At 45.2% G+C, this 25,796-nt stretch overlaps 2 protein-coding genes across 4 annotated transcripts in view; one reads left to right on the forward strand and one right to left on the reverse strand.

Annotated features, from left to right (window-relative positions):
* coa6 (cytochrome c oxidase assembly factor 6) overlaps positions 1–25,796 on the forward strand; it is a 189,822-nt gene that overhangs the window by 126,387 nt on the left and 37,639 nt on the right. The window lies entirely within an intron of this gene.
* gas2l3 (growth arrest-specific 2 like 3) overlaps positions 195–25,796 on the reverse strand; it is a 30,622-nt gene continuing 5,020 nt past the window's right edge. Inside the window, exons 1-9 of one of the 3 annotated variants that reach the window (XM_074626283.1) lie at positions 19,167–19,307; positions 17,466–17,521; positions 9,634–9,829; positions 8,482–8,600; positions 8,050–8,191; positions 6,343–6,406; positions 6,091–6,232; positions 4,033–4,137; positions 1,172–2,787 (exon numbers count right to left, since the gene is read on the reverse strand). In XM_074626283.1, coding sequence (XP_074482384.1) covers positions 1,312–2,787; positions 4,033–4,137; positions 6,091–6,232; positions 6,343–6,406; positions 8,050–8,191; positions 8,482–8,600; positions 9,634–9,829; positions 17,466–17,489 — 2,268 coding nt within the window. In that variant the 5' untranslated portion in view covers positions 17,490–17,521; positions 19,167–19,307 and the 3' untranslated portion in view covers positions 1,172–1,311. Of the gene's footprint in view, positions 2,788–4,032; positions 4,138–6,090; positions 6,233–6,342; positions 6,407–8,049; positions 8,192–8,481; positions 8,601–9,633; positions 9,830–17,465; positions 17,522–19,166; positions 19,308–25,796 lie in introns of those variants that run through there. The other 2 variants (XM_074626282.1, XM_074626284.1) reach the window with 2 other exon arrangements.

Genomic DNA, 25,796 nt, shown 5'->3' on the forward strand with positions numbered 1-25,796 from the left:
TCTGTATTTATCAATGAGTCATAATTATGGATTCTTCTGCATATTGTTGAGCACTTTTTCCCACAGTCTGAGTACTCAGAGGACTTTGTTTGGTATCCAGGCTAAGACCGTTTTACAGCTTTAGAGGAAGGAAACAAATCCTCCAAAACATTTGTAGCAGCAACGTGCGTCAGCAGAAACAAACAGACGAGAAATTATCTTTGTTTTGTCCATTTATTAATCAAAATGACAATAAAAGGGTAGCCGGAAAAAAACAAGACACAAGAATCAACATTCAAATCCTGACAAACGACGGCGGTTTCTGTAAAGTGCCAAACAAGAACAAAAAGCCTCATATATATTTATATATACACTCACACATACACAAACACCACATATAGAAAACTAGACTTTTAAACACACAGACATTAGAAACCATGTAAAATCTATACCAACTAGTGTTTTCTGTTAAAAAGAAAAAGAGGCGTTTGATCAGTAGTTCGTCTGCGACTCGGCCTTTCCTCGGAGGAGGAAGAGCTCGTACGCACTGTGCAATTCTTTAAATCAGTAAAAACCTTTAAAACCCCCCGCCGCCCGCCACCCCCGATCGTCTAATACATTCTAATGCCGCTCAGAGACTTCTGATGAAGGCACACGACGGGGAAGATCCGCTCCCGATGACGCCTTGTTTGGCGCCAAAGATACAAACCTCCCTTCCTAGATATCATTTATACAAACGTCAGACACGAGTATCACGTCTGACCGTCCGCCAGTAGAATGCACGTTCTCACTGGGGAGTAAATATAAATCATCAGAAACAATGATTCGTGTTCCAGTTTGAACAACTTTGGTAACCTGTTTGGAGAAAACAGGACTCCGGAGCCATGAAATGAAAAACTGATCCGTTTCCTGCAAATGTTGGCCGAAGTGCCTTTCTGCTGGATCATGGCTGTTTCCTGTGATCATGAGCTTTGAGGTTAGTGTTTGAATGTGTTCTCTCTATAAGTCATTTGTAACAGTTGTACATGTAACAAAAGTGAAAATGTAAACATTGTGCAAGTTTTAGCATTAACCGGGTTAAAAAAAAAAAGACCGTTAAATCACCACAAAGACGAGACAAACGAAGCATGACACGTTTGACCTTTGACCCTGGATTAAAAAACTGATTCAAAATAATAAAAAAAAGGCTGTTAAATAACGTACGAAAATAAATTTGAAGACAAAAAATGACTCTTTTTGATGAGGATTAGTGATGAGAAGAGTTCCAACAAGTGCTGCTTTGAGCGCCAGCCGGCTGGCTTTGGCGGCGTCCTCAGAGACCGTCCCATCCCGTTACGTCTTCTGTCTCCTCCTGCTGTTCATTTCAAAATAAGGGTCGTCACTTCGGCCCTTGTATTGTGGGATCTTCCTGCCGACGCCGGGCTCGTTCTTAACGGTTTTGACGTTGGGGCTGGTTTTCTGCGGCACCAGCGGTAGTCCTAGTCCCGGAGTCGCTTCGGGTTTTAGTGTTGACTTCCCGTTGACGGGGTTCGTAGTAGTGGCTGCCTGCTTTCGCCCCGTCCTCGGTGCCGTAGCGGCTGTTTTCTGATTGGCTTTGCTGGCGGGAGACGGGCTTGCGCTGCGCCCTGGGACCCGCCCGGGGACAGCAGCGACCCGACCAAGGACGGCAGGGACCCGCCCGGGGTTGGCAGCGACCCGCCCGGGCACGGCAGCGACCCGCCCAGGGACGGCAGCAACCCGCCCGGGGGCGGTAGCGGTGGCGCGTTGAGGGGCACCCACCGCCTTGGTTGGCGCCGGCCCCTTGGCTTTGGCTGTGACTTCTTGGCTCTTGGGCACGGAGCCGGTAGCTTTGGGCGGCGCCGGGGACGCCGTCCGTGAGCTGGGGGTGGGGGTCCGGGTTTGAGCAGTCGGCGTCGCCGCGGCTCTTGTGGCTGTCCGCACCCGCCTGGCCTCCAGACGGAGGCGCGAGGCCGGGGAGCCGGCACGGCGCTGTGAAAGGCGAGAGCGCTGGTTGGCGCCTGTCGGGGGCCGGGCGTCTTTAGGGTTGGGCACCCGTACCGGTGCGGTGACGGGGCGAGGCACGGAGGAGGAGATGGGCGAGGTGCAGGGGCTGGAGGGTTTGGGGAATTTGGAAGACGGCTCGGGGCAGACGGGGCTCCTGGGCTGAGAGGCGGCGCTGTGCGGCGACGCTCTGAGCTTCAGTTTGGAGGCGGGGCTCGGATCTGCGGGAGCCGACGGAGCCGAGGACGGAGTCAGAGCTCTGCGGTGGACCTGCATGCCCTGACAGCCCGGGCTGGGAGACAGTCTGGAGGAGCTTCCCACGGGCGTGGCGGGCAGAGAGGAGTAACCTTTGGTGGTGACGGGGAGGGGCAGCTGGGTGGGCTTCCTGGGGGACGAAGGCGTGAGCTGCAGGTTCTTCTTGGGCGCCGCGGCACCCTTTCTGGGCAAAGTGGGCGTGCACACCGGGGAGGCGGCGTAGGACCGACACGTCTGAGCCGCGGCGGTCACGGACGGCGACTTACAGGCCGTGCCGGAGGAAGAGGATGACGACGAGGTGGAGGAGGAAGACGAGGACGAGGAAGAGATGAGGTTGTTGACGGCGGCGAGGGGGTCCATGTCGGGAGGAGGGGGCGGAGCTGCGTTGCCGTGGTGACCTCCCAGGCCGGGGGGGCCTTTCTGGAAGGCCAGGATCTTCTGCTCCAGCGTGGTGAACTGCAGCACGCGCAGAGGGTCGTACTTCATCAGGAAGCCGCGCAGCGTGTCCCAGCCGCCGCCGACGCGCACCATCACGTGTTTCCCGTGAAGCATCTGTGGAGGGAAACAAATCCATCTGTAAGTGTCCTCGAAAAATGTACATTTTATTTGGCGTAAAAAAACAAACAAACAACGTGACGTATTCGTTCCCAAAATAGCTGCTGCAGATCTATAAATGATCCGTCTGTCCTGAGGCCTGGCGCCGCAGACAGCAGAGTAATTATGATGTAATCACCGCCCTAACGCAATCCACCGCCACCGCCACCGGGTAACGAGCTTACGTGTGTCCAATGTGATGGAGTGAAGAGTCCTGCCAGAGCTCACACACACACACACACACACACACAGTGGCAGCAGCTAGAGTGTATCCGACCACGTATCTTAATAGGATATAAACACAGTATTTATGGTTGTACTGTATTCTGTACTTCAGCTTCAGCAACTGGATTCTTAATTTACTGCTACAGTAGATAATAATATAACTTCTTTCTCAGATTAATACTAATATTGAACCCTGATATTAGTTTATTACAAAAGCTGTGGCACAACCAGGCTGCTACTTCTGAATAGGACGTCTAAAAGGCCCCGACACAACAAGCCGACGGTCGGTCATCGGACAGTTTGGAGCTGTCGGTGAGCGTCTGTCGGCCTAGTTTTTTTCCGTGTGTCCTGCACCGTCGGTGAGAGAAATCACTCTGATTGCCCGTTTGGCTTAAACGAATCACGTTTGCACGAGAAGAGAAACGGAAGCGAGGAAAGCAAGCCAACGAGTAAAGTCAAGAGGACACACACAGAAGGCTCTTCTCATTTTTCATCTTCATCTGATCATTCCGATACACGGATATAGCCCCGTCGGCTGTAGTCTTTGCGGTGAGGTCGAGTGCAACTTTTTGGCCAAGACGAAGGCGACGTAATTCGTGGCCTTCGACTTCGGCTTGGTGTGTCTGGGCCCCTTAAGCTTCGGTTATACTTTCCTAAAGGACGGCCGCACGGACATGAGCCGACGTGGAATCGTGACGAGGAAGCGCTTGGATCTTTTATACTTCACGCGGGTTTCTCCGCGGCAAACAGACATTGTTAAAGCTCCAAAATTTTCTCCGCCCAGGCGTGTTTACAGGTGGCCGTGTCTGATGGTGTGAGTCCACTTTGGATGTACGAACACTCGCAAACCTCACGGATGCGGCAGGCATAAATCAGGCTTTACTGACTGACTGGATCGTCTGCTACCACTGCAGGGAGAGTGTGAGTGTGAGTGTGAGTGTGAGTGTGAGTGTGAGTGTGAGTGTTCAGAGCACTCACCCGAATAAAGAGAGTCTTGTCTCCCAGTCGGTAGCGTCCCTCAGACAGGTACTCAATGGAGACTCTGTTGGCACAGTTGCAGGGCGGGTCGTCCATGCCGTGTTCCTACGAGGGACAACAGAGCATCGTAAGGCGGTCATACTGGACTCTCTTTGTAAACACATGATGTGGTTATTTTATAACCCAACATTAACAGTTAGAAGATAATTCAGTGTCACCTCAGATGGCCGGACAACAAAGCGATATACTTAAGGGAAGTGCATTTGGGAATGATGTACTGATGGTGGATGCTTTTATCCAAACTTCCACTTCAATGAGTGCAGTTATTTTTAGCCCAATTGTCTCCTCTGGGAATCAAACCCCCAACCCTGACGGCGTCAGAGCCTCTTTTTACCCGGCGTTAGGGTCAAAACGTCCATAAGCAATGATTTGGTAAGTGTTGATGGAGTAGCCTCTGGACTGGTGTATGAACAGTTCATCCCTGTGTGTGTGTGTGTGTGTGTGTGTGTGTGTGTGTGTTTGTTTGTGTGTGTACTCGTGGCTGTGTGAGAGTGAGTCACACGGCGCCCGGCGGAGCGTCACGTGGTCAGCTGTGATGTGTCATACCCTCTGGGGCGCCGATGAAGCGGCCTCAACTGGGTCGCACATGGACCACCTATGTGATGCTGACGTGATCAGCTGGAACGTTTGTTTTTAGCTCATTTGTGTGCGGCCGGCAGTGAACATCATAACATCATCATCTAGACCAGTGGTTCCCAGGCTATTTCTCCTTGTAGCCCCCCCCTACATGTATCTAAGAAAAGCCTTTCTGACGTCATCACCTTAAATAAAATTACAAATCCTTGAACAAAATCCTCTCAATTTGAATAAAGCGATTCAGTGTATTAAATGAGTTACTCTTTTTTTAATAAATCAGCTTTCTTTAATGGATAGAACTCGTCAGTGCGCTTCTCTCTTTGTGTGCGGCAAACGGGACAGCAAACAGTTTTTTAACCGACCAAATTGTTGTTTTTGAAATGCTAAATGCCAACAAATATGGATTGAAACAGAATATTTCGTTAGATAAAAACATGTTGTGAATTTCTTTTAATACATTTTGCCTTCTGGACTTCACAACGGGATCACAGTCGGAAACAATCCTATGCAGCCTGTGTTTTTGAAATGCTAAATGCCAACAAATATGGATTGAAACAGAATATTTCGTTAGATAAAAACATGTTGTGAATTTCTTTTAATACATTTTGCCTTCTGGACTTCACAACGGGATCACAGTCGGAAACAATCCTATGCAGCCTGTGTTTTTGAAAGGCTAAACGCCAACAAATATGGATTGAAGCAGAATATTTTATTATATAAAACTGATGCTGTGAATTTTGGAAATTATTATTATTATTATTATTAGCGCTGTCAATCGATTCACATATTTAATGGCAAATTAATCGCACATTTTTTTTCTGTTCAAATGTACCTTAAAGGGAGATTTGTCATGGAAATGGACAAATATGCTGCTTAATGCAAATGTATGTATATATTTATTATTGGAAATCAATTAACAACACGAAACAATGACAAATATTGTCCAGAAACCCTCAACCCCTTTGAAAATGGCCATGACAGTTTTTCCTCGCCAAAATTTTGCGTAAGTTTTGAGCGTTATTTAGCCTCCTTCACGACAAGCTAGTATGACATGGTTGGTACCGAAGCTAGAGCCCGCTACAACCTAAAAATTGCAAGTTGCGTAAAAGAAATTAGTGGCATAAAAACTAATTTGCGTTAACGAGTTATTATCCTGTCAACTTTGACAGCCTTAGATTTCAGTTCTACTTGAGCAAATCTAATTTTGACAACCTCAGAGCAGACAAATCCTGGCACACCTTCTGTGATCTTTGGCGCCCCCCTGAGGGGACCCGGACCCCAGGTTGGGAACCACTGCTCTAGACTGAAGTTAGATGACAGCTCACCAATATTACAAGGTGGCAGTAACGTGACCGGTTAAAGGAGAGGAAGGCCGTTCTCGTGCAACACTTCATATGTTTCCAGCTGTCAGTCAGAACTCACCCCCGGCTGGTAGAGGCCGCCGTGCTGGCAACACACGCTGAAGGTTTTGACGGCCGGCGGCGGCGTCTCCGTCATCAGCAGAGTCTCCTCCAGCTCGATCTCCTTCTCCAGCTTCACCAGCACAGGAGGCTCCACGCCGTACCTGAGAAACACACGGCACAGTTTACAATGTGCACCTTAAAATCTTGAAACTGTTTTTGTTTATTATTGAACTGCTTCTTTGTCGTCGTCGTCGTGTGTTCAGAGACTCACTTGGAGACGATGCGGCCGATCTCCAGGAGGCAGAGGCAGACTTGCCGAGGCTCCTTGTGCAGAACTGAGGCAGATAGAAACACACCAATTAACAGATAAACAACGTGACGAAGCAGCTCTGCTTTCTTTAGAGAAACACAACGGGACGAGGTGCGACAACATTCACGTGTCACATTCAGAAACGTGACCCCGTGAGATAAAGTGAGTTATTCCCTGAGGGGTTGTTGGGGGATTCATGCAGAAGAGAACAGAGCTTTGGGAGCGGAGAACTTTAAAGTCACACAAGGATACTATTAAAAGGGAGAATCACAGCAGACTGGATTTCTTTCTAAATCGCTCCAATCCGGTTTTTGGGAAGGCCCATTACATGTAATGAAGTGATCCCCCATACCGAGTACTCAGGGCAATTGCCTCTCCACAACAGATCCTATTAAACCATTAAGAAGTACGGCTTAAACTACAGAGCTCTGCAAAAGATATTAGGAGCTTACGGCCAAAGTCTAGTCTGTTTTACATTAGTAACACCGTGAGACCCGCGATCCCGACTTTACCATCTTTAAGTGGCTGTAGCAGGTCTTGAAATTACATAAATTGGCTATCACTGTAAAGCTGAGACTCTTGTGGATCCAATGAGTCCAACTGTATTCATGTGTGATGATGTTAGTCCCCGTAGTAGCCGTTTCATTGTAGTGAGACCATTTTTTACCGATGCTCGCTAAAGAAATAAAAGCTTTAAGAGGGAAAATAGGTAGACGGTGGCCAAGCACATGCTGGGAAACTCATCATGATACCATTTCCAAAGTTATAAAGCACAACTTGGCCGGTGTGAGACAGGTATTTGGACACTTTGCTGCACTTCGATCCTCCGGAATAAAAGATTTACCAGACGATTAAGGCGACAAGAAGTCCGCTTCGTTCTGCTTGCTCGGATAAACAAAACTTGAACTTCCTTCAACTTTGCAGTGCTTTTTCTTTTTTGTTATCTTGTTATTCAAGAGGGTTAGAGGTTGTGACAATCTTTGCCAGAGCACCACGAAGTAGCACTTTAATAAGTTACTGTGTGTTCTTGCAAGAGCTATCGAGCTTCTTATCTACAGAACCGGGAGAGGGTTGCCAGGTCGTATCGCCCGAAAAACAAACTTGTTTTGTGTCCAAAAAACTCAGACACACATTTTAGATGGCTGGATTTTAACGGAGTTAAAGCTGCAGTTGGTAACTTTGAGCAAATATGAGGAGTTATCTTTATAAAACTGTCTGACAGTAATGCATGAGACAGATAATCGTGTTTCTCTGCCTCCAGCTAGTGCTCCTAATGACATTGTCAAGTTTCTACTGTGCCCGAAGGAAAACAACCAAGATGTCGACTGCAGCTTTAATGCTGCTGTACATGAATGAAAGAAAAGTGGCAGGCTAATTTGGCCTTTTTTCCTGTAAATATAGATTCCATCCATCCATTATCCGTAACCACTCATCCTCTACAGGCTCGCTGAGGGCTGGAGCCGATCCCAGCGGACTCTAAATATATAGATTTCTAGACTGAAATTCTATCTATGGCCACTTTTCATGGGACGAGTATATATGACGCCAGAAAATTATGTAATGGATTCTTCAATCATTCCATGACGAGAGGTAATGTGCATCTAAATATACTGATAGAAAGGATGCATTTAGAAAGATAGTTGTAGTGATATCTGCTGCAGCTCTTACCGAGGCCTTCCGACTCAAACAAGTAGGTCTCCTCCACGCCGACGTAGCGGCACCACGCCAGGAAGTTGGCGGTGTTGTCGCGAGCGAAGAAGGAACCCGGAGAGGCGTCCCGCTTACATGCGATCTTCCTCGTGGGGAACAGCTGCCGGGGGGAAAATAAAACTATGAAGCATCGTCATAAAACTCAGTCAACTCACAAATATAGTCGTGTTTAACAACAACGTGACCGTGAAACATTTTGGATTTACATCAGCAGGAAGTTCATGTGCGCTGCTAACTGAACTTGAATTGAGTCAGAGATTTGTCCACGCCGTTGACCTGCAGTGCTTTCTCCCCAAACATCCCCCCTCTCCCCACGTGTGAGCATGAAAGCTGCTCTTTGGACGACGACGGTCGCCGCTGCTATTTTTTCATCGTTGCCGTCTGACTCACCTTGCCGAGCGCGGAGGGGCAGCTCTGGGCGATCTTAGTCTGCAGCACGCCGATAAGCTGGCAGAGCTTCACGCCGTTGTTCAGCTCCTCCATGAAGAACTCTGCTCTCACCTCCTCGCCTGGGGAAAGTGAAGACATGCAGAATAAAACGTACAGCACGATCATCCATTTTCATCTACAAGAACACTTTGTAAAGAGTTTTTTGGGGCCAAAAACACAAAATAAAAACAGTTATTTAACACTAAATACGTCTTCCTCTACGCAGTGTCTTTTGTTGTTGCTTTTCAACACTCCCCTACACACTCCTCGGCGACTTACGGCGCTCCCACGACCCCTTATTGTAAATCACCGCCCTCGGAAACTCAACAAAGGTCATGTGAGCTGACTTCACATTGGGAACAAAATCCATAATAATAGCTTTACCACTAAGTGACAAAAGATCGCCCCACAAAAAGTTTATTTTCCACACTACAACAGCCGACCCTCGAGGCCTGAAACTTTATCCGCAGCACGCCACCTGTTTTTTTGCAGCATCCGCCCCCCTTCGGGATTGACGATGGGATCGGTTAAACTGTTTAAAAAATGCGTGCTTCAGTGTCAACGCGGTCACGGTGTCAATAACTCATGTTTAGTGTTTAATACCTGCCCACATTCCTCATGAGAACTGAAAACAGTTTCACCAGTCAACAATGGAGTCAGTTTCAAGTCAGCTTCTGTTTCCTCACTGCTCCATTGTATTGGAAGGGGACAATAGATGTCAGTATAATAGTAGAGACGCATGAAATGAGGCGATTTGGTACCACTCCTGTTTCTGTTGTTCGCTAAGGCCGCTGTTGGAAATGGCAGCATCCAAATCCAATTACATGGGAGTCAATTGTGCATCGGTATTTTCCTAGCCTCGAGGGGGAAACTGGTAGCATGCGACTGCCCAGTGTTGATTCACACGTGCACAGGTTTGGACACATATATCCTCTGTATATATCCATGTGATTACACAGTAAAATATAATATAGAGATGTTCCGATACCAGTTTTTCCTTCCCAATGAACACATACATACTCTCCTCTAGCTGGCTAACTAACACGTTAAAAAGAGACATAATGAGACAAAACCACTAAAAGCAGTAGTTCTTAGTCAACAGGCTGCTCTTACCCAGCATGCCCGTGAGCCAGATGGCCAGATCCTCCTGCATGGGCACCAGGGTGGCTTCATGTCGCACCGCCAGCCACTGGTCGTACTGGAAGACGTCTGCGAGGCCGGGGCCGTGCCGTTGTGCTAGCGGGCTGCGAGGGCTCCGGGGGCTCATGGGGCTAAGCAACGGGGCGTCGAACTTCTCACTGAACCACACCTGGAGACGAGGAGGGAAAAGAGGAAGGAAGGTTAGCAGGTTACCACGAAAAGCTATGTGTTTTGTAGGAAAAAAACGCCAGCAACCGACAAGATCTCGGAAGATGATCGATTTAATAGGGTCGGCATCATCTCCTTGAATGACTCAGGATTAGAAACACAAACAGAAAGCCTGACAGAATGTGATAACAGATTAGTCTGACACTGCCACACTAATCTGATCCGAGCGCTACCGTCCCAGCTAGTAATGGTTTTAAGACTTTTAAAGAAATGCAGAACCAATTTTTCTCTCTTCAGCGAGGCGTTGGGAGTCTGAACATGTCCTAAATGAGTCGATACACCTATATAATGTTATTAAACAGTCACTATATCCTGACAGTAGTGCATGAGACAGTAGTGCATGAGACAGGTAATCTGAAAAGATTCATGTGCCTCTGTGTCCTCCGGTGCTCCTAACAGCATCTGCAAGATTTCACAGACCGGAGAAAAACAACCAATTAGAGCCGAGCTGGAGCCTTGCCGTCTCTGAGCAGCTGTCACACTCATGAACTCCGATCAAACGGTCAAACTAGGCAGCACTGATCAAATATAAATCAATATTATGTTACGTTAATGCCTATTTCTCGCATAAAATGTTTTCAGGAACATCTTGTAGTGTACTGCCGGGTCACAAACTTTCTCATTTTACAGCTAAACAGTACACTACAAGATGTTTCTGAAAACATGTGATGGGAGAGAAATATGCATTACAGGAACAGAATATTAATTCATATTTGATCAGCGCTCCCTAGTTTGACCGTTTGATCGGAGTTTGCGAGTGATTGACAGCTGCCTCCGTTGAATGAACAGCCAATAGGAACGCTCTCTCTCTGAAATGACCTGTGATTGGCCAAAATCTCCCGTCACAGGCTAGATTTTTTTAAAAACAGAGCCACGAGGAGGTGCAGAAGTCTCTCAGAACACTTGAATTACAATATTCTGAAAGGTTATTATGGAATTTTTAGCCCAATGATGCTAAAGATATTCTGCCTACTGACGCTTTAACACCGAATAGCAGTTTCTCCACAGCCGACACATTATCATACTCTAGTTAGCTTTGCTCTGTGAGGATATCGGAGGAATTTCAGTGAGCCATCCATGCAGAGAGGACGTGTCTAGGGATGCCGTCATACCACACTTCACTTCTATGCTCTGATGGAGCGCTCTGGGACTGCCTGCTGGGGCCTGTTTACCACAACCTCGGCTTTATCTCCAACCACCAAAACACCATTTCTTTTTATTTATTTATTTGTTTAACATCTTTAATTGTCCACTGAAAGACAATCTATTTGCTGCAAATCCAAAAATGCTGTTGCACTTGACTGCTTAAATGGGTGTCTAGCTCTCTGGTTCACAGACCGGGGCTCGGTGCCCGGAGGGAGCCGCTGATCACCGATGTCCCATCGTATCCATCTCTACTGTCACACCCCTCCCTTCCCTCTTTCAGTCTTTTACACTGACAATTCACTAAGTCTTTGATATGAAGGGGAGACAGAAAATAATCCTGCGTAGCCTCAGTCTTGGTTTCACAGACACCACATACATTAATGAAATTATTATAAAGTTACACATAAGGTGGACAAATGATGCCCAAATTGGTTGGTTGGTTGTCAAAGCTCAACTTAAAGAGATATAGAATGACAAAGCTTCTATAAGTGATACAAATTCCCATTTACAAAATGTTTTATTTCAACTATTTTAATTGTTTGCAGGTGACAGGAGGGGCGATCTAGAAAGCAGCAGCAGATGTGCACTGTGACGACTTGTCCAGACATTACATAACTCACTTTCTGGATGACCCCCCCTTCGTCTCCCCACCAGTTTGTTGACATCTGTTTAAGATACGGCCTTTAATCTTCGTGTACCATCACATGTCATCGAGCAATAATGCGACATTGCATCCCACTGTAGTGAATGGAGTTACTGTGCTTAAAAACAAGGCCCGGTCTTGTTGGGGGGCTTTGAGTTCATCGCGTTTGTTCGGCTTACAAACAGGAAACCTTGTGGCCGGTGGAACAGAGAGGCTATTATACAGTAATGTACTGATGATGATGGTTGATGATCCAACAACACTGCTTATAGGAGACATGGGTAGTGTGATATAGCTTTAATGAAGCTTTGGATCAAGCAGATACTGAATGTTTATGGGACAATGTCCAAAACCTCTTGTCTAGGACTGTGTAAGGGGGAATTTAAAAGGGAACTGGGGACGCAACAGCAGGTTTAAATCTCATAATCTAAGTAGAAAAGATTAGGAGAGTGACAATGAGTCTAAATTCATTAGGACTGTATAAAATGTGGCCGTAAAGCTTAAGCCTAATGAGGGGGGTTTATTCTAAAAGAAAAGGAAAACTCAAATCAAATTGTAAAAACATTTTAACTTCAAAAGGCCCTTAGTACGGGTCAAGCTCCAATAAAACACTGGATCCTACAATTCCCATGACCCCACTCGACATCGTCTATCATCATGCTGCGTTCCATTTGAACTGGGAAGAAGTCGGAATTTCCAAGTTTCCCAGTCGGAAATTTGAACTGGAACGCCCCCCTGAAGTCGGATTTCTAACTCCAACTTAAAAGGTACAGTGTGTAGGATTTTGGCAGCATTCGGGGGTGTGGTTGCAGATTGCAACCAACTGAGTACCCCTCAGCTCACTCTTCCATTTCCAACTGTGGTAACGTGAGCCGCCGAGTGCAAAACCATCCGTACCGTAATAACACTACTTAAGGAGCAACGGAAGTCAGACGGCAGCGTGCGGTTTCACAAACTACGGTGGCCTTGAGGTAAAAAATGTGAAAGTCTCTCTCTGGAGCCAGTGTTTGGTTTGTCCGTTCTGGGCTACTGTAGAAACATGGTGATGCAACACGGTGGACTTTGTGAAGAAGATCCGCTCTCTATGTAGATATAAACGGCTCATTCTAAGCTAACGAAAACATTAATTTATACACTAATGAAAACATCGTATACCATTTCAGCTAATAGAACCCCTGAAATGATACACACTGGCCCTTTAAGAACCTATAGTTACTAGGATTAGAGACATGCAAACAAATGTTTAGAATAAAGGTCAAAAGGGACGTCAATGCTCTGGGAATGTTTTTTTTTTTAGTTCCACTTTTAGTTCCCATCAGGGTGACTTTTGAACCCAAAGGGGATGGGGGAGGTGGAAACCAAGGCCTACTGAAAGAGGCTGGGTCACGCTTCTTTGGGGTACCACACATGTTGTACCCCGTATCCCAAGACCCGTGTCCGCCCGTGTCCCAGCCTCCTTACGTAGGCCTTTGGTGGGAACAAAGAAGTGAGACTGGGAAATATGCACATAAAAAAACAGCTGGAGAAAGTGCCAAAAAAACACTTGAAAGTGAAAGGTTACCTCACTTCAAAAGGGATGAGCTGACCTACACACACACACACACACACACACAGACAGACACTTGTACGCAACACACACGTTACATAACGCGGTTCAGAAGGGCAAGCTGCCCGCGGCGCCCTGCAGGTTCACAACAACATATGTGCCTTTCTCAACGTCCAGCTAATTAGAAAAATAAGGCAGCGTAGTGTAACATTTAGAAGTTACGTAAACTGAACAGTGAGATAATCCGGCCTCGCGCTCACTCCGTCACCTGACTGTGTACAAGGTTCACAGAGAACATTCAGTATATTGTAAACTCAACTCTGCATTGCACAGTATCGAGAACGTCTCAGTTAATCTGTTTTCTGTTTCACCACTGCTGGAATGCGGGTTGGTAATCTTGGTGTACGAAATGCAACGTAGCGTCTGAGAGGCCTGTTTGTTACTATTTACGCTTTAGGAGTTGATCTGATGCTCTTAACCCTGAGCCACTTATACCAAGGACGACTAAACTCCCTGAAACAATAGTCAATAGCAGGAAGGTCGAAGGGAAACATGGGATGTTGGTCACAATATAGTATATACTAAAAATGATGTCAATCCAGTGTTGACATTTTTAAAAAAGTGTATTTATTTATTTATTTATCCATCCATCTATTTATTTATTTTTGGGCTGCACAATTTATCAATTTTATCAAAATTGCAATATGGCCTACTGCAGTTTTCCAATTTGTTAAAGGCGAAATGTTTCAAAATACCATTTTAAATTAAATATTGTGGTACTGCAGAGACGTCCTGGCCTACATATCATATTCTACAGACTTAAGAAAACATCTTTGTTTGGTACAGATCCCCACAAAAAAAAAAAAAAAAAATCACACCATAATCAATTTAATATGTTATTCGTCAAAAATGAGAATAATGATTTTCCCTCTAATATCACAAATCGTATCGCAATTGCAATATAAGTCAAAATAATCGCAATTAGATATTTAGTCGTTCAGCCTTAATATGTATATAAATATACTGTACACACACAAGATTTTCTTTTAATATCATGATCTGTTCTGGTGATTATGACCTTCTCTTTCTCATTATATAAGTTGTTCTCATGACTGTATCATCTGTTCACATTATTATTTCTTCACACCACATGTCAATGATTACTGTAAACAACAAGCATGAGAAATTAACAGTTTATTTAATGTACCTTTGTTAGATGTTCAACTACAACTTGATCAAGAAGTTACATTTCGTTTCTCATCTTTGCAATTACTTTTAGCCATCCCAATTTGTTTGACTTCCCAAACTTCCCATGGCCTGGTTGTTGACCTTTGACATTCCAGGATCATAACTAAACCCAGAGCTGTTTGGTTTGGCCAGGCTGAACTAATGAGGTCATGTTGCTCTTTTCAAATACTTAGAGAGCTCCTCGGGCTTTCTATTTGCTCCTTTAGATTGAGTTTCTATTGATAAAGATGCTCCAAGGACACAACAACGCCTCCCTAGCTCTGCTCATTGATGTACATCTTTACTTCCGTGTTTTGGCTTTCTATTTTTTAACTTGAATTGAAGGATCATATGTTGAGAAATTCCAAACCCCATCAAGTAAATTCAGAAACACTGTCAGGCTTAAAAGGGACAGTGTGTAGGATTCGGCAACATCTAGTGGTGTGGTTGCAGATTGCAACCGACTGAGTACCCCTTCGCTCACTCCTCCCTTTCCAAGACTGCGGTAACGTGAGCCGCCGAGTGCAAACCAGCGGTAACGCTGTTCGCCTCGCTCAGAAGCCATCCTTACTGTAATAACACTACTTTAGGGAGCAACGGAAGTCAGACGGCGGCTGGCGGTACCACGGTTTAGCACTCTGCTGCAACAATTTGTAACCATCGCAAAAGATTCCTGAGGCGTTTGTTCAAACATCCGAGGCCTACAGATATAATCTTTAACAATGAGTTTCACTGTTGTATTAATAGTTGTGTGCATATGCCACTTATACTTCCATGAGTGCGTACATTTTCAGCATGGGTGAACAGAGCAGTCAGAGAGTGACCGGTTATCGGATGTGACTGTGCTCTACATGGGCAGTGAAGCTCTGAGCTTCGGAAGTAGCTGCAGTGTCACAGTCTCTCTCTCTCTCTGTCTCTCTGCAGCAGCATCATCACAGCTTGATATGGATCAATACCCTCACAGGGTGCCTCTTTGATAGCCTGCAATACCAGCCACTTTGTACTAGATTTCTTCTTCTGTTTTCTATGTTCTACAAAAACATTAAAGAGGACCTATTATGCTTTTTCCCTTTAGTGTGTTATATAGTCAGATATCGGATATTGGGCCGATACTGACTCAAATAGCTGGAGCAATGGTACCGATCTATTCAGTTCAATTCTATGTTTATATACTATATACATTATGTTCTGGAATTTTAATTCCGGTTTAAGTTTCGTTGTTGTGTTAAAAACGGTTTACACTTGAATTCCTCTTAATTTTTAAGATTTTTTTACCAAGTTGTTGGTGTACGATTTATTATTTTAATAATAACAGTTCATTTATATATATATATATATATAATATATATTAATATATGGATTTATTACATTTTGCTTAGACATAAAAGAATGATTCCAGTCACTTCCACAGTAAGGCATATAGCTTATTAATTAAACACTGGTAACAGATCGGTACTCGGCATCGGCCGATACCCAAAGCCCAGGCATCGCTATCGGTATCGGGACCGAAAAGTCGGAGCGGAGCATCCCTATTTTTTTGTGCATGTAAAAGGTCTGCATAGTTAAAAAGCCCAAAAAAACTCGCCAAAGGAAACACTGATCCTGAACTGCCTGAAACGCCTCACTTGAAGTCCTGCCTTTTCTTCCGTAACGTGGTGATGACACCAAGTAACACATTTGAATAACAGCTAGTTTTTTTGGCACGCCCTCAAACAAAGCTAGTTGGAGCAGAGCTGGAGCGGAGTCTGAAGAGTTTGGTTCGGTTAACCAACCACAACAGAGTGGGCCAGCTGACCAATCAGAGCAGATTAGGCTTTTCGGGAGGGGGGAGGGGAGGAGCCTAAACAGAGCGTTTCAGACAGAGGGTGAAAAGAGGTGCTGCAGCACAGCAGGTATGAGAAAAGTAAAGCGTTTTTCGAACATTTAAGCATGTAAACATGTTCTAGTAGAAACCCAAAATACAAGTATCAACCTGAAAATAAGCATAATAGGTCCTCTTTAATTAAACATGTGACAAATGTGAGACTATTTTACTGCATTTGCTCTATATCTTTTACAGAGATGCAGATCTCTGTAGCTCTTTGGTATTGAATGGTAATAAGGTGCACTGTAAAAACAGTTCAAACTAAAAACAGACAAAGTAACAATGATTTTTTTGGGGAAACGTAAGGCAGCCTCTACAGAAATAATGCACCACATCAACCACTCTAAATATCTCCTGGCACAGACAAACTGTCTAATCAACGCCATCTTTTGGGGGATCATTCATCAACAACTCCGAGGAGGCTCTTCACAGCCTCAGTCTGTGGCGTTTCCTGCCATATGTTATGCGCGCAGCACTGGGATGCATATTTTACATATCCACAGTCCAAGACAGGGTGGGGAGAGCCAGGACTTTTCCCAAAACCAGATGACAGAGAGAGAGAGAGAGAAAAGCCCCTCTCAAAGATGTGCTGCCATGTGACTAATCTGTAAGACGATACGATTGTTGTTGTGGGTTTTGGGGTGGTTGACATTTCGTTGCTGGGAGGGAAAGGGGGAAAAAAAGCGTTGCACATTCCGCCCACTCCCCGTAAAAAATGCGCGGAGAAACTGAGCGGTCCGAGCGGTGGAACGTCAGACATGCATTACAACAACGGGACGGCGTTCTGTAACACCAGTTGTTGAGTGGGAGACAGATGTCTGCACTTCTTTATTTAACCGGAATAACTATAGCCTATAGTCCGAACGTTTCCCCCCAATTTGGCACACAGATTGGTGACTCATGGCCTGGATGCTAAGAATGGTACTGATTGACCAAAGGAGGGCGCTATAATAAGGACTCAAAGTCGAGTTCAGCACCACTGCAATGTAGAGATTTAAAACTAATCTACTGATGTGTTGGGACTTGAAGAAGACATCTTCCTACTCCATGATCTCCAACCTGTACCGTTATCCACAATGGAGTAAAGGACTACATTTCCCAACTGGCCAATCAAAGTACACCTAATCCAATCGACATGGTGATGAGCCTACCTGGATGCCAGTCTGGACAGCCATGACTGCGATCACAGATGATTCACTTCTTCATTCTGTGGAGAGATAAGACAGAGACTTGGGTCAAAAAAGGGAGATCATAAGAAAATGTCCAGTGTACATCTATCGCGTTGCAGTTCGTAAAGAGTGTGACTAAAGAAAAGAAAGTCAAAATGCTCTGATTCCAGCTTTTTAAATGTGAATATGTTCTAGTTTCTTTACTCCACTATGACAGTAATCTGAATATATTTGAGTTGTGTACAAACCAAGACATTTGAGGATGTCACCTTGGGCTTTGGGAAATCAACATTTGTCACCATTTTATAGATCAAACAACTAATAGATTAATCGAGAAAACAATCAACAGATTAATTGACAATGAAAATTATCATTAATTGCAGCTCTAGCATTAAGTGGAGCCAGGAGGCGATTAGCTCGGCTTATTCTAAAGGCTAGACGTAAAGGAAAGCAGGGGATTTACATACTGTAACTATTTCTTGGTGAATAACAGTAAACAAGCAGAAACGCTGAGCGGAAGGATATACTGTTGTTCGTCAAGAAGTAGTTCTGCCATGTAACTCCCTGTGAATGCATCTATAGAAAGCTCAAATGCGATGAGAGTAAAGTATATAATGACAATTGTGATTTATCATCCAGCCTAACTGGAGTCATCTGACTCCTCCTGGGACAAGAGAATGAAATGAGAATGACCTGCAAGGTTAACTGGCTCCACACACTGACTTTTGAACTTAATTTAGGAGGTAACCTGATTATCCCATCAAGTCCCTTTACACTAATGTTAAACATGTGGCCGTCTACAGTACTGTCGTAGTGATTCCTTTGGAAAAGCCTCAGCAGAGAAGAAAGGCTTTACAGTCTATTCACTGTGTAATGAGGGTGTAATCAAATTTACAAGACATTAAATTAAAAATTTGCAAAGGTGTCCTGGTGAATCAGCTGAGAAAGTTGAAAACCATGATGCCCCGAGTAGATAAAGTAATGGAGCAACATGAAAAGAGGACAGTTGAACAGAATATAACAAGACTCTGCGAACGGCCCTCTGGGTAAAAGAAACAGTCGGGATGTTGTTGTTTTTTCTGAGTTTTAGTGGATGAGACTTTCTCACGAGGAAGCGATGAGGTTAGTCTGAGTGCTCTTTCCCACACAGGATGTGAAGGATTACCCTGACGCTCCACTGTCCCCGAGGGGTGTGTGTTTGACAAAGAGAAGCGGAGCGGGGGGGGGGAGAAAGCAATCACAAGCACGTAGATCCTAATAACACTGATAATTTGGTGAACACAGCTGAGGCAATAGCCTCCTACCACCACCACCACCACCATCACCATCACCATCCCCCCACACACTCATATCACCTCATATGAACCTAACAATGTGCACCAAAATGGGTTTGAGAAACTTCTCTGCTGTTTCCCACTGATGTCATCATGCAGAGTGATGAAATGAATACGAGATGCAAAAAAAACCATCCTGCGCACTTATGTAGAAATGCCTCCATAACCACTACAATTGCAGTTGTTCATCTTTAAAAAGGCCTGCCTGAGAGTGCTGCACGCAGTCATCCGACACCAACAGCTCAGGGGAGAGAAGATGCAAGTCAGCGCCCAAGGACGGGACGGGACGGGACGGGACGGGACGGGACGGGACGGGACGGGGAAGCATGACAACGCAAAGACAACTTACCTCAGAGCCAAAACGGTAGGGTGCCGAGCGAGAACAGTCGCGATCAGCCTCAAAAGCACATCCTCGTCGATGCCGAGTCAAAACAAAAAACCCTGCGATACACTCGATGCTGTTCAGCCAGAGCGGCTCCTGCCTCTGTGGCTCCACACGAGTGAGCTGGGAAGGAGAGGCAGCGAGGGAATGACAGGGAGGCAGGATGGATGGGAGGAGGAGGAGGAGGAGGAGGTGCAAAAGGAGAGCCCTGACTAATGAAGTGGCTACGCTTCGCTAAGCCCCGACCGCCCCCCCACCCCCTTGCTTCCCCCTCAACAATCCTGTCATGGTGGGACCCCTTTCACAAAGCCTCCATTGTTTTCTTAGCTTGCCACCCTCCCAACACACACACACCTCCTTCTCATCTCCAAGCCAGCAGCCAAACCAGGAACTCCCCAACCAGGATGCGATGAGATGGAATGAGATGGGATAGAGGAGGTGAAGGGTTACCTACACTTCCTTTTAATCCCCTCAACATCCCTGTAGTCCCACCAGAGCACTCCCAAACCAGCAGAAAGTCCCGGGGTGGGAAGCAGGAAAACAATAAGCACTGTTTTTTTAGTTTTTTTATGGTTGTTGATGTCGTTATCAAGAGTTAACAGCTGCATCCATTTGGAAAGTGTTGCAACAAGTTCGCCTCAGAGAGAACAAACTGAGAACACAACACATGACGTCATGCGATCGACTCGCTCGCACAGATGTTGGGTTTCTTCCACAGCTGTTCTAACCAGCTCTGTTCTAATGACTACAGTGCTGTTTGACTGAGATGCACCGTTAACAAGGCTCATCTGTGTTAGATATTACATCAAATGTCCTGAGGCACAAAGTCATGCACTAGACTGAATACTTAGAAACATGAAGATAAGTGAATCCCAGAAATTATCTTCTTCAATGCCGTTTGGTCCATAGACTGTATATATAAGAAGTGGACGTAGTCACCGTGACATCACCCATTGGTTTGTGGACTACGGTTTTCAAGCCTCAAGTTTGGCATTTTGGCCATTGCCAACTTGGCTTTTGGCCGTCACCATCTTGGCTTTTGCCCGTCACCATCTAAGCTTCTGCCCGTCACCATCTAGGCTTCTGCTCGTCGCCATCTTGGCTTTTGTCACTGATTGGTTTGTGGACTACAGTTTTGACACCGAGTTTGGCATTTTGGCCATCGGCATCTTGGCTTTTGGCCGTCACCATCTTTTTTTTTTTGCAGCCAGAAGTGACACAAGAGGGCGGAGCTACTGGCCCACCGGTTTGGTCAAAGACAATTACGCAAGCTCTTCCATTCATGGCATATTTTGAACAGCAGATAAAAACACATGAAATTAAGAAAATGAAACCACAACCTGCTCTGAGTGTTACCTTGTGCTGTTAAAAAAAAATCAAATGATGAAAATGAGTTTTTAGGATCTGAAATTCAAGAGAATAACTCTTGATTTGTAAAGGAAAGAGGATAGAATTATCACTGACTGATCAAGCTTGATTTGTGGCCTCTAGGCCGAGTCTGAGAGGACTTCAAAGGGTCAGTGAAATCTTTTATAGCAATGTCCTCAAGGCTACAAAGCGGAATAATCAGAAAGAGTGACGGGACGACGACATTTAGGATTTCAGAAGAGAGGGAAACAATCCAGAATGGCTCTGCTTCTTTTCAGCACGCAGGACAAAAGGGCAAATCTTTGGCTCCGGACTCCAGTTGTGTGCATCTGGGGGCCCCGGCAGAGCCTGAGAGCGTGACTCCCTGCAGGGACCAAAGACACCCACACACAGTCAAATGTCAAGCACAGAGGAGGGCGATAGAATCGAAGCCAAAAAGGGGGGGCGAAGACAAAACATGTTTTATAATGGTGGTGAACTTGGGAGTGGCACGCTGGAAAGGGCAGTGTTTGACACTGTGACACCGAGCACCACCACGCACATTCCCCAACGGTTGCTGGGACAAAAAAAAGACATCTGACAATGCCGGCACTCTTCTGCCATCCATCTGTAACGTGCCGTTTGCTCCATCACCTCACTGCAACTGTCAGCTAACAAGATTTTGCATCCAGAAGACTTCGATTTCTTTGGCGCCCAATATGCAGCTGTGATTTTATTTTTGGCCGTTCTGACGGAGCCCCCGTTCACAGAAACAGAGTGGGGAATTCAACAACTTTCCAAGAATCACAATTCCCCATTCAGTTTAGTCAAAACATTAGCTTTTGTTCAGGTGCACAATTGAGCCATCCTATATAATCCCCATTAGGATTAACTGAGTAAATGAGGCACGGAAACCTGCTACACAAAAGACTCAGGTCAGGTTTGGGTTGACTAACCTGTATTTCTTGTTTACGAGTGAAATAAAAGCTCTGTTGCAGGTTTTTATCCCCTCAGGAAAACTGCTATTTCCAGATGGAAAGGACACTTTTTAAACATCAGATTTCCAGATGTTTGTTTAAAAAAAAAAAAAGCATTGCGTTACACATTTATGCAATTATAGAAACTGCAGATTTCAGGTATTTTGTATTAATATTCAGATTCTATACTGATTGTAAGTGCATTTTTTTCTATTAGTGTCAATTCAAGGTCATTTCAAAGTCAATGTGGTATCTGACCTGTAGAGATTCAACATGCATTCGCAAACAAAAAATAAAGTATTTAATGATGACGGTGTCAATTTGTCTTAGGGCACCCACAAATATAAATTTTTTCAAACATCTATTTGTTCAAATTTGATTTGAACTACTTAATCTGACTTCCTTCATTCATTCAGGGGCCTGTTTTCTCCTTATAATCCTCAATACACAATCCACTTCCTGCAGGGAAAGGTGCTGAATAAATGAAAGGAATTGCCTTTGTCCGGGTAAGAATGAGCGGTATAATGGACTTGGAGTCTATTAAAGGGAAGGGGATCTAGTACGAACAGAACATAGATGCTGTGTGTGTGTGTTTTATTGAGGGTGGGGGTGAGACATCTGTCCGCATGCTGCCCACGCAGGTCGCCTCTCTCTCTCTGGTCGTAGCTAGTAATCATTTAAGAGGATCAGCTCTATTCCAGACAGCAGAGCGCATCCACCTCCACGACGCTCCCTCCGTCATCACAACACACGCAGCACGTGGTGGCGCACGCGTGCGGCCCGCGGCGGTCCGGCAGTGCATGCGAGCACCCGTGCATAAGTGCAAAAAAGAAATGAGAACGCATTACGTAATGAGTTAAAAGTAGAACGTCCGGGCGGTGATGTCCCTTTTGATTTTCCACTGCATGGTATTGTGCGCGTGCCGGGGGGAATAAAAACAAGAGTAGACGTGAGCAAAAATAAAACTAGATTCAGCCATGTGCAGATTTAAGAACCTCCAGGGGTCCCCAGAAAAAAATGTTTTATTTCATCATTTAATTCTCTGGAAGTTAGCAGAAATAGAGCGTGTGTTACAGATGACATGTGCTCTGCACAGCTTTCCCTCCTCGGCCTTATCTAACCAGTCGCTTTGAGCCTGGAGGTTGGGACACCCAACGGGACTTTTAGATGGAAAAACATTTCTATATGCAAATTTATCATGATGTCTTTTATCTCATTTTACCTGAAAGTTTTGTATTGAATCATTTTCAGCCCCCTTTATTAACTCAAAAACATCTTTAAAAAGGGGAAATTGGCTCTACTGTTCGCCACTCTGCATGTGATGGAGTCTTAAGGGGTCAGTACGCTTCATCCCAAGTGCTTGTCAGATCGTTGGAAAGCACCCGAGTCATTTTAGGTAGTTCTTATCACGCTGATGTATGTACATTTTTCTGATAAGTTTGGTTTTAATGAATTATTTGATGCTATAAAAAAGGGGGTGAGATGTCATGATTGACAGCTGTGATTGACAGCTGCTCTGAGTGAAGTAGTCGCAGCCGGAGGTTTGGGAGTTGTACGACAGAGGAGATGTAACTTTATCTTTCCTTATTACGCGGCTATGTTGAATACTCGATTTTGATTGGTCAATTACGGCGTTCTACGGTCTGTTATTTCTTTATAGCAAACCGTTGCTATGTATAACAGACCGTTGCTATGGGCGCAGTTCTGATGTCGGACTTTGGCGGACCATTTTGTGTCAAATTAGAGACAGCTGCCATGATGCTAACGTAGCAGGTAGGTGGCTCACGCTAGCAAGCTGGGCTCGTGATTGGCTCGGGCAGGTGTGTGGGCTGGACCTCGATACCGCGGCTCCAGCCCCCCCCCTCCAAATCTCTACTGTGCAGACTCTGACTCCAAATGATGTCAGCACCCGTATCCAGGATATTTTGGCTTCACTTTTGCACAGTGACAGGAAGTGGAGACGCGCCGTCCATCTATATATAGTCTATGGTACAACCAAGTGCAACACAATGAGTGCCTTCAAGAAGAGGCTGTCTGAAAGTGTGCACCCTATTTGTGTCATGACAGGTCATACAAATGAGTTTGTTTCTAGCACACCGCAGCCTTTAGACACAGCTTCTTTTGCATCATACATTTTAGGCCTGAAAGCTCTCAGTTAGGATTCTACAGAGGGTTTTGATGTGAAAAAGAGGCCCTATATTTAGCCATTTAATTTGATAACTTGAGCAGACAGAAACGGATGAGTAATATCTTTGTGTGTGTGTACCCAGCAGTACCGCGGTGTGAAGTGGCTGCGGGCCAGTGAACCTCCTGCGTCCTTCCCCTTCCCCGCAGTCCAAAAAGGGTTCTGCTGGGCCAAACTTTCCCCCCGGAGAATACTAACTCCTCCTCTATTAAACTCCTTCCTGCTGAGCCCTTTGTGTCTGGACTTAATTACCCCGTCGGAGGAGCGTTTCATTTAGAGCCCGGCCTCCCCCTTTTCATTACAGATGGGGCCCGGCTGTACTTTGTCGAGAGGGAAATTCATTCAGTTGAGGAGAATGAAGAAAGTAAATACACGTCAACGGTCTGTTGTCAAACTGAGCACAACAACTTCAATGAAACGTTGAAGCAATTGAGTTCCCCGTTGGGCCTGTACAAGCTTGCTCCTCATGGTCTTCCATAGTTAAAGACTATAACCCCTTTCAAGCAGGATTAAAGCATTTCTTGGCCTCCTTCCTCTTGTCCTTGTTGGAGCCGTCTTTCCTCAGAGGTGAGACACTGGGAGTAAAATCCATCTTAAAGGCTTGAATGAGTGGGAGCCACCTGCCAATCCCATTTTGATTTGTTGATGCTAATCCACAGCTCACTACACGCCACCGGGGTCATCCCCCGGATTTCAAAGCCCCTCGCTGCTGACTCAGGATCAGGCTTTCTTTCTTTCTTCTCCATAACCCTGACTAGCAGAGAAACCAATGCAAGCTGATTCCAAGTCGGTGCAAACTAAGAGACCATCCGTTTGCAGCATGCATGTGAGCCGCCGCACAAGATTGTCCTTGAGTCAAACAGAAGATACAATCAGACATGGATTTATCCAAAACATGTTGGTCCACTGACTAATGCCGAGTACACACTACATGAGAATCAAGCCAATTTTGGGCCCCCATTCCTCCCACCCAACAATCGTGAGCAAAGCCAAGATTTTTTGATGGTTCTAAAGATGATCTTTCGGAAGCTCGGAAGTCCATCCTGGCCGCTAATATTTCAAATTGCAAATATTAAACATGTTCAATATTTACGAAGAATATAAGAACGAGAACCAAGCTGACTGAAGAAGGAAGGACAACCACCGTCATCATGGCGGCCACGGCTAATGCATGAGCTAATGCAAAACATGAAGCATAAAGTAGTAGTAAGATGGAGCTCAGAAATGGAGGACCAACTTGTTGATTTTTGGCAACAACACAAGTGTTTATTTAACGTGTCTTTGTGATTTCATTCATTATTTTTCATCGGAAATTTTGATCGCGAGAGACTTTGCGAGATTTCATTTTTCTTTTGAGTCAGGACTCTTGTCCGTCATGAATGGAATACCAATGGATTCCTTAGGTTCATTCTAGTTTCATATGATACCAGTATCTTTACTCTAGTTTTAAAACTGAGCTCACTACAACCTCCAAAAGATCGACTTGCAATAACGCGTTAAAGAAATTAGTGGCGTTAAAATGAACTAGCGTTAACCCGTTATTATCACGTGAACTTTGACAGCCCTTCTAACAATTTAATTTGGTTTTATTCACATAAATGTATGAAATGCTGTGATATAGGCCAACTGAATACTTTTTTAAAAAGGTGTCTTACACCCCTTAAAATCAACAAGACCTCGCAACCCCCCGTGAAGCTTTGGTGACTCCTAGTGGAGGTTGGGGACCCCGAAGTTGGGAACCAGTGCCTTAGACATTTGAGTGTAAACACTACTACATGGAGCTACAGCCAAACCACAACGAGCCAGTTCTCTAACGGAGTATCATGGCGGCACCAGTCTGTGCCAACTGTAAAGCCTCAACATACAGTTTCCACTTTCAGAGTCCTCATTTTCGAATTCCCCTCCCGCCATGATGTCAGCAGTCAGTTGGATGAGTCAGTCAGCGGTGACCAACGAGCAGGATCGGCATCCTTTAAGCTGCAGCAGGATGGCAGGATGCCCACGATGAGCCGTTTCTGCTGACCTCACACACACACACACACACATATAGGCCAACTAACTGCAATGACATCATCGCTTCAGTCGCAG

The sequence above is a fragment of the Sebastes fasciatus genome, chromosome 23 (assembly GCF_043250625.1).
Source record: "Sebastes fasciatus isolate fSebFas1 chromosome 23, fSebFas1.pri, whole genome shotgun sequence".
Classification (NCBI taxonomy): Eukaryota; Metazoa; Chordata; class Actinopteri; order Perciformes; family Sebastidae; genus Sebastes; species Sebastes fasciatus.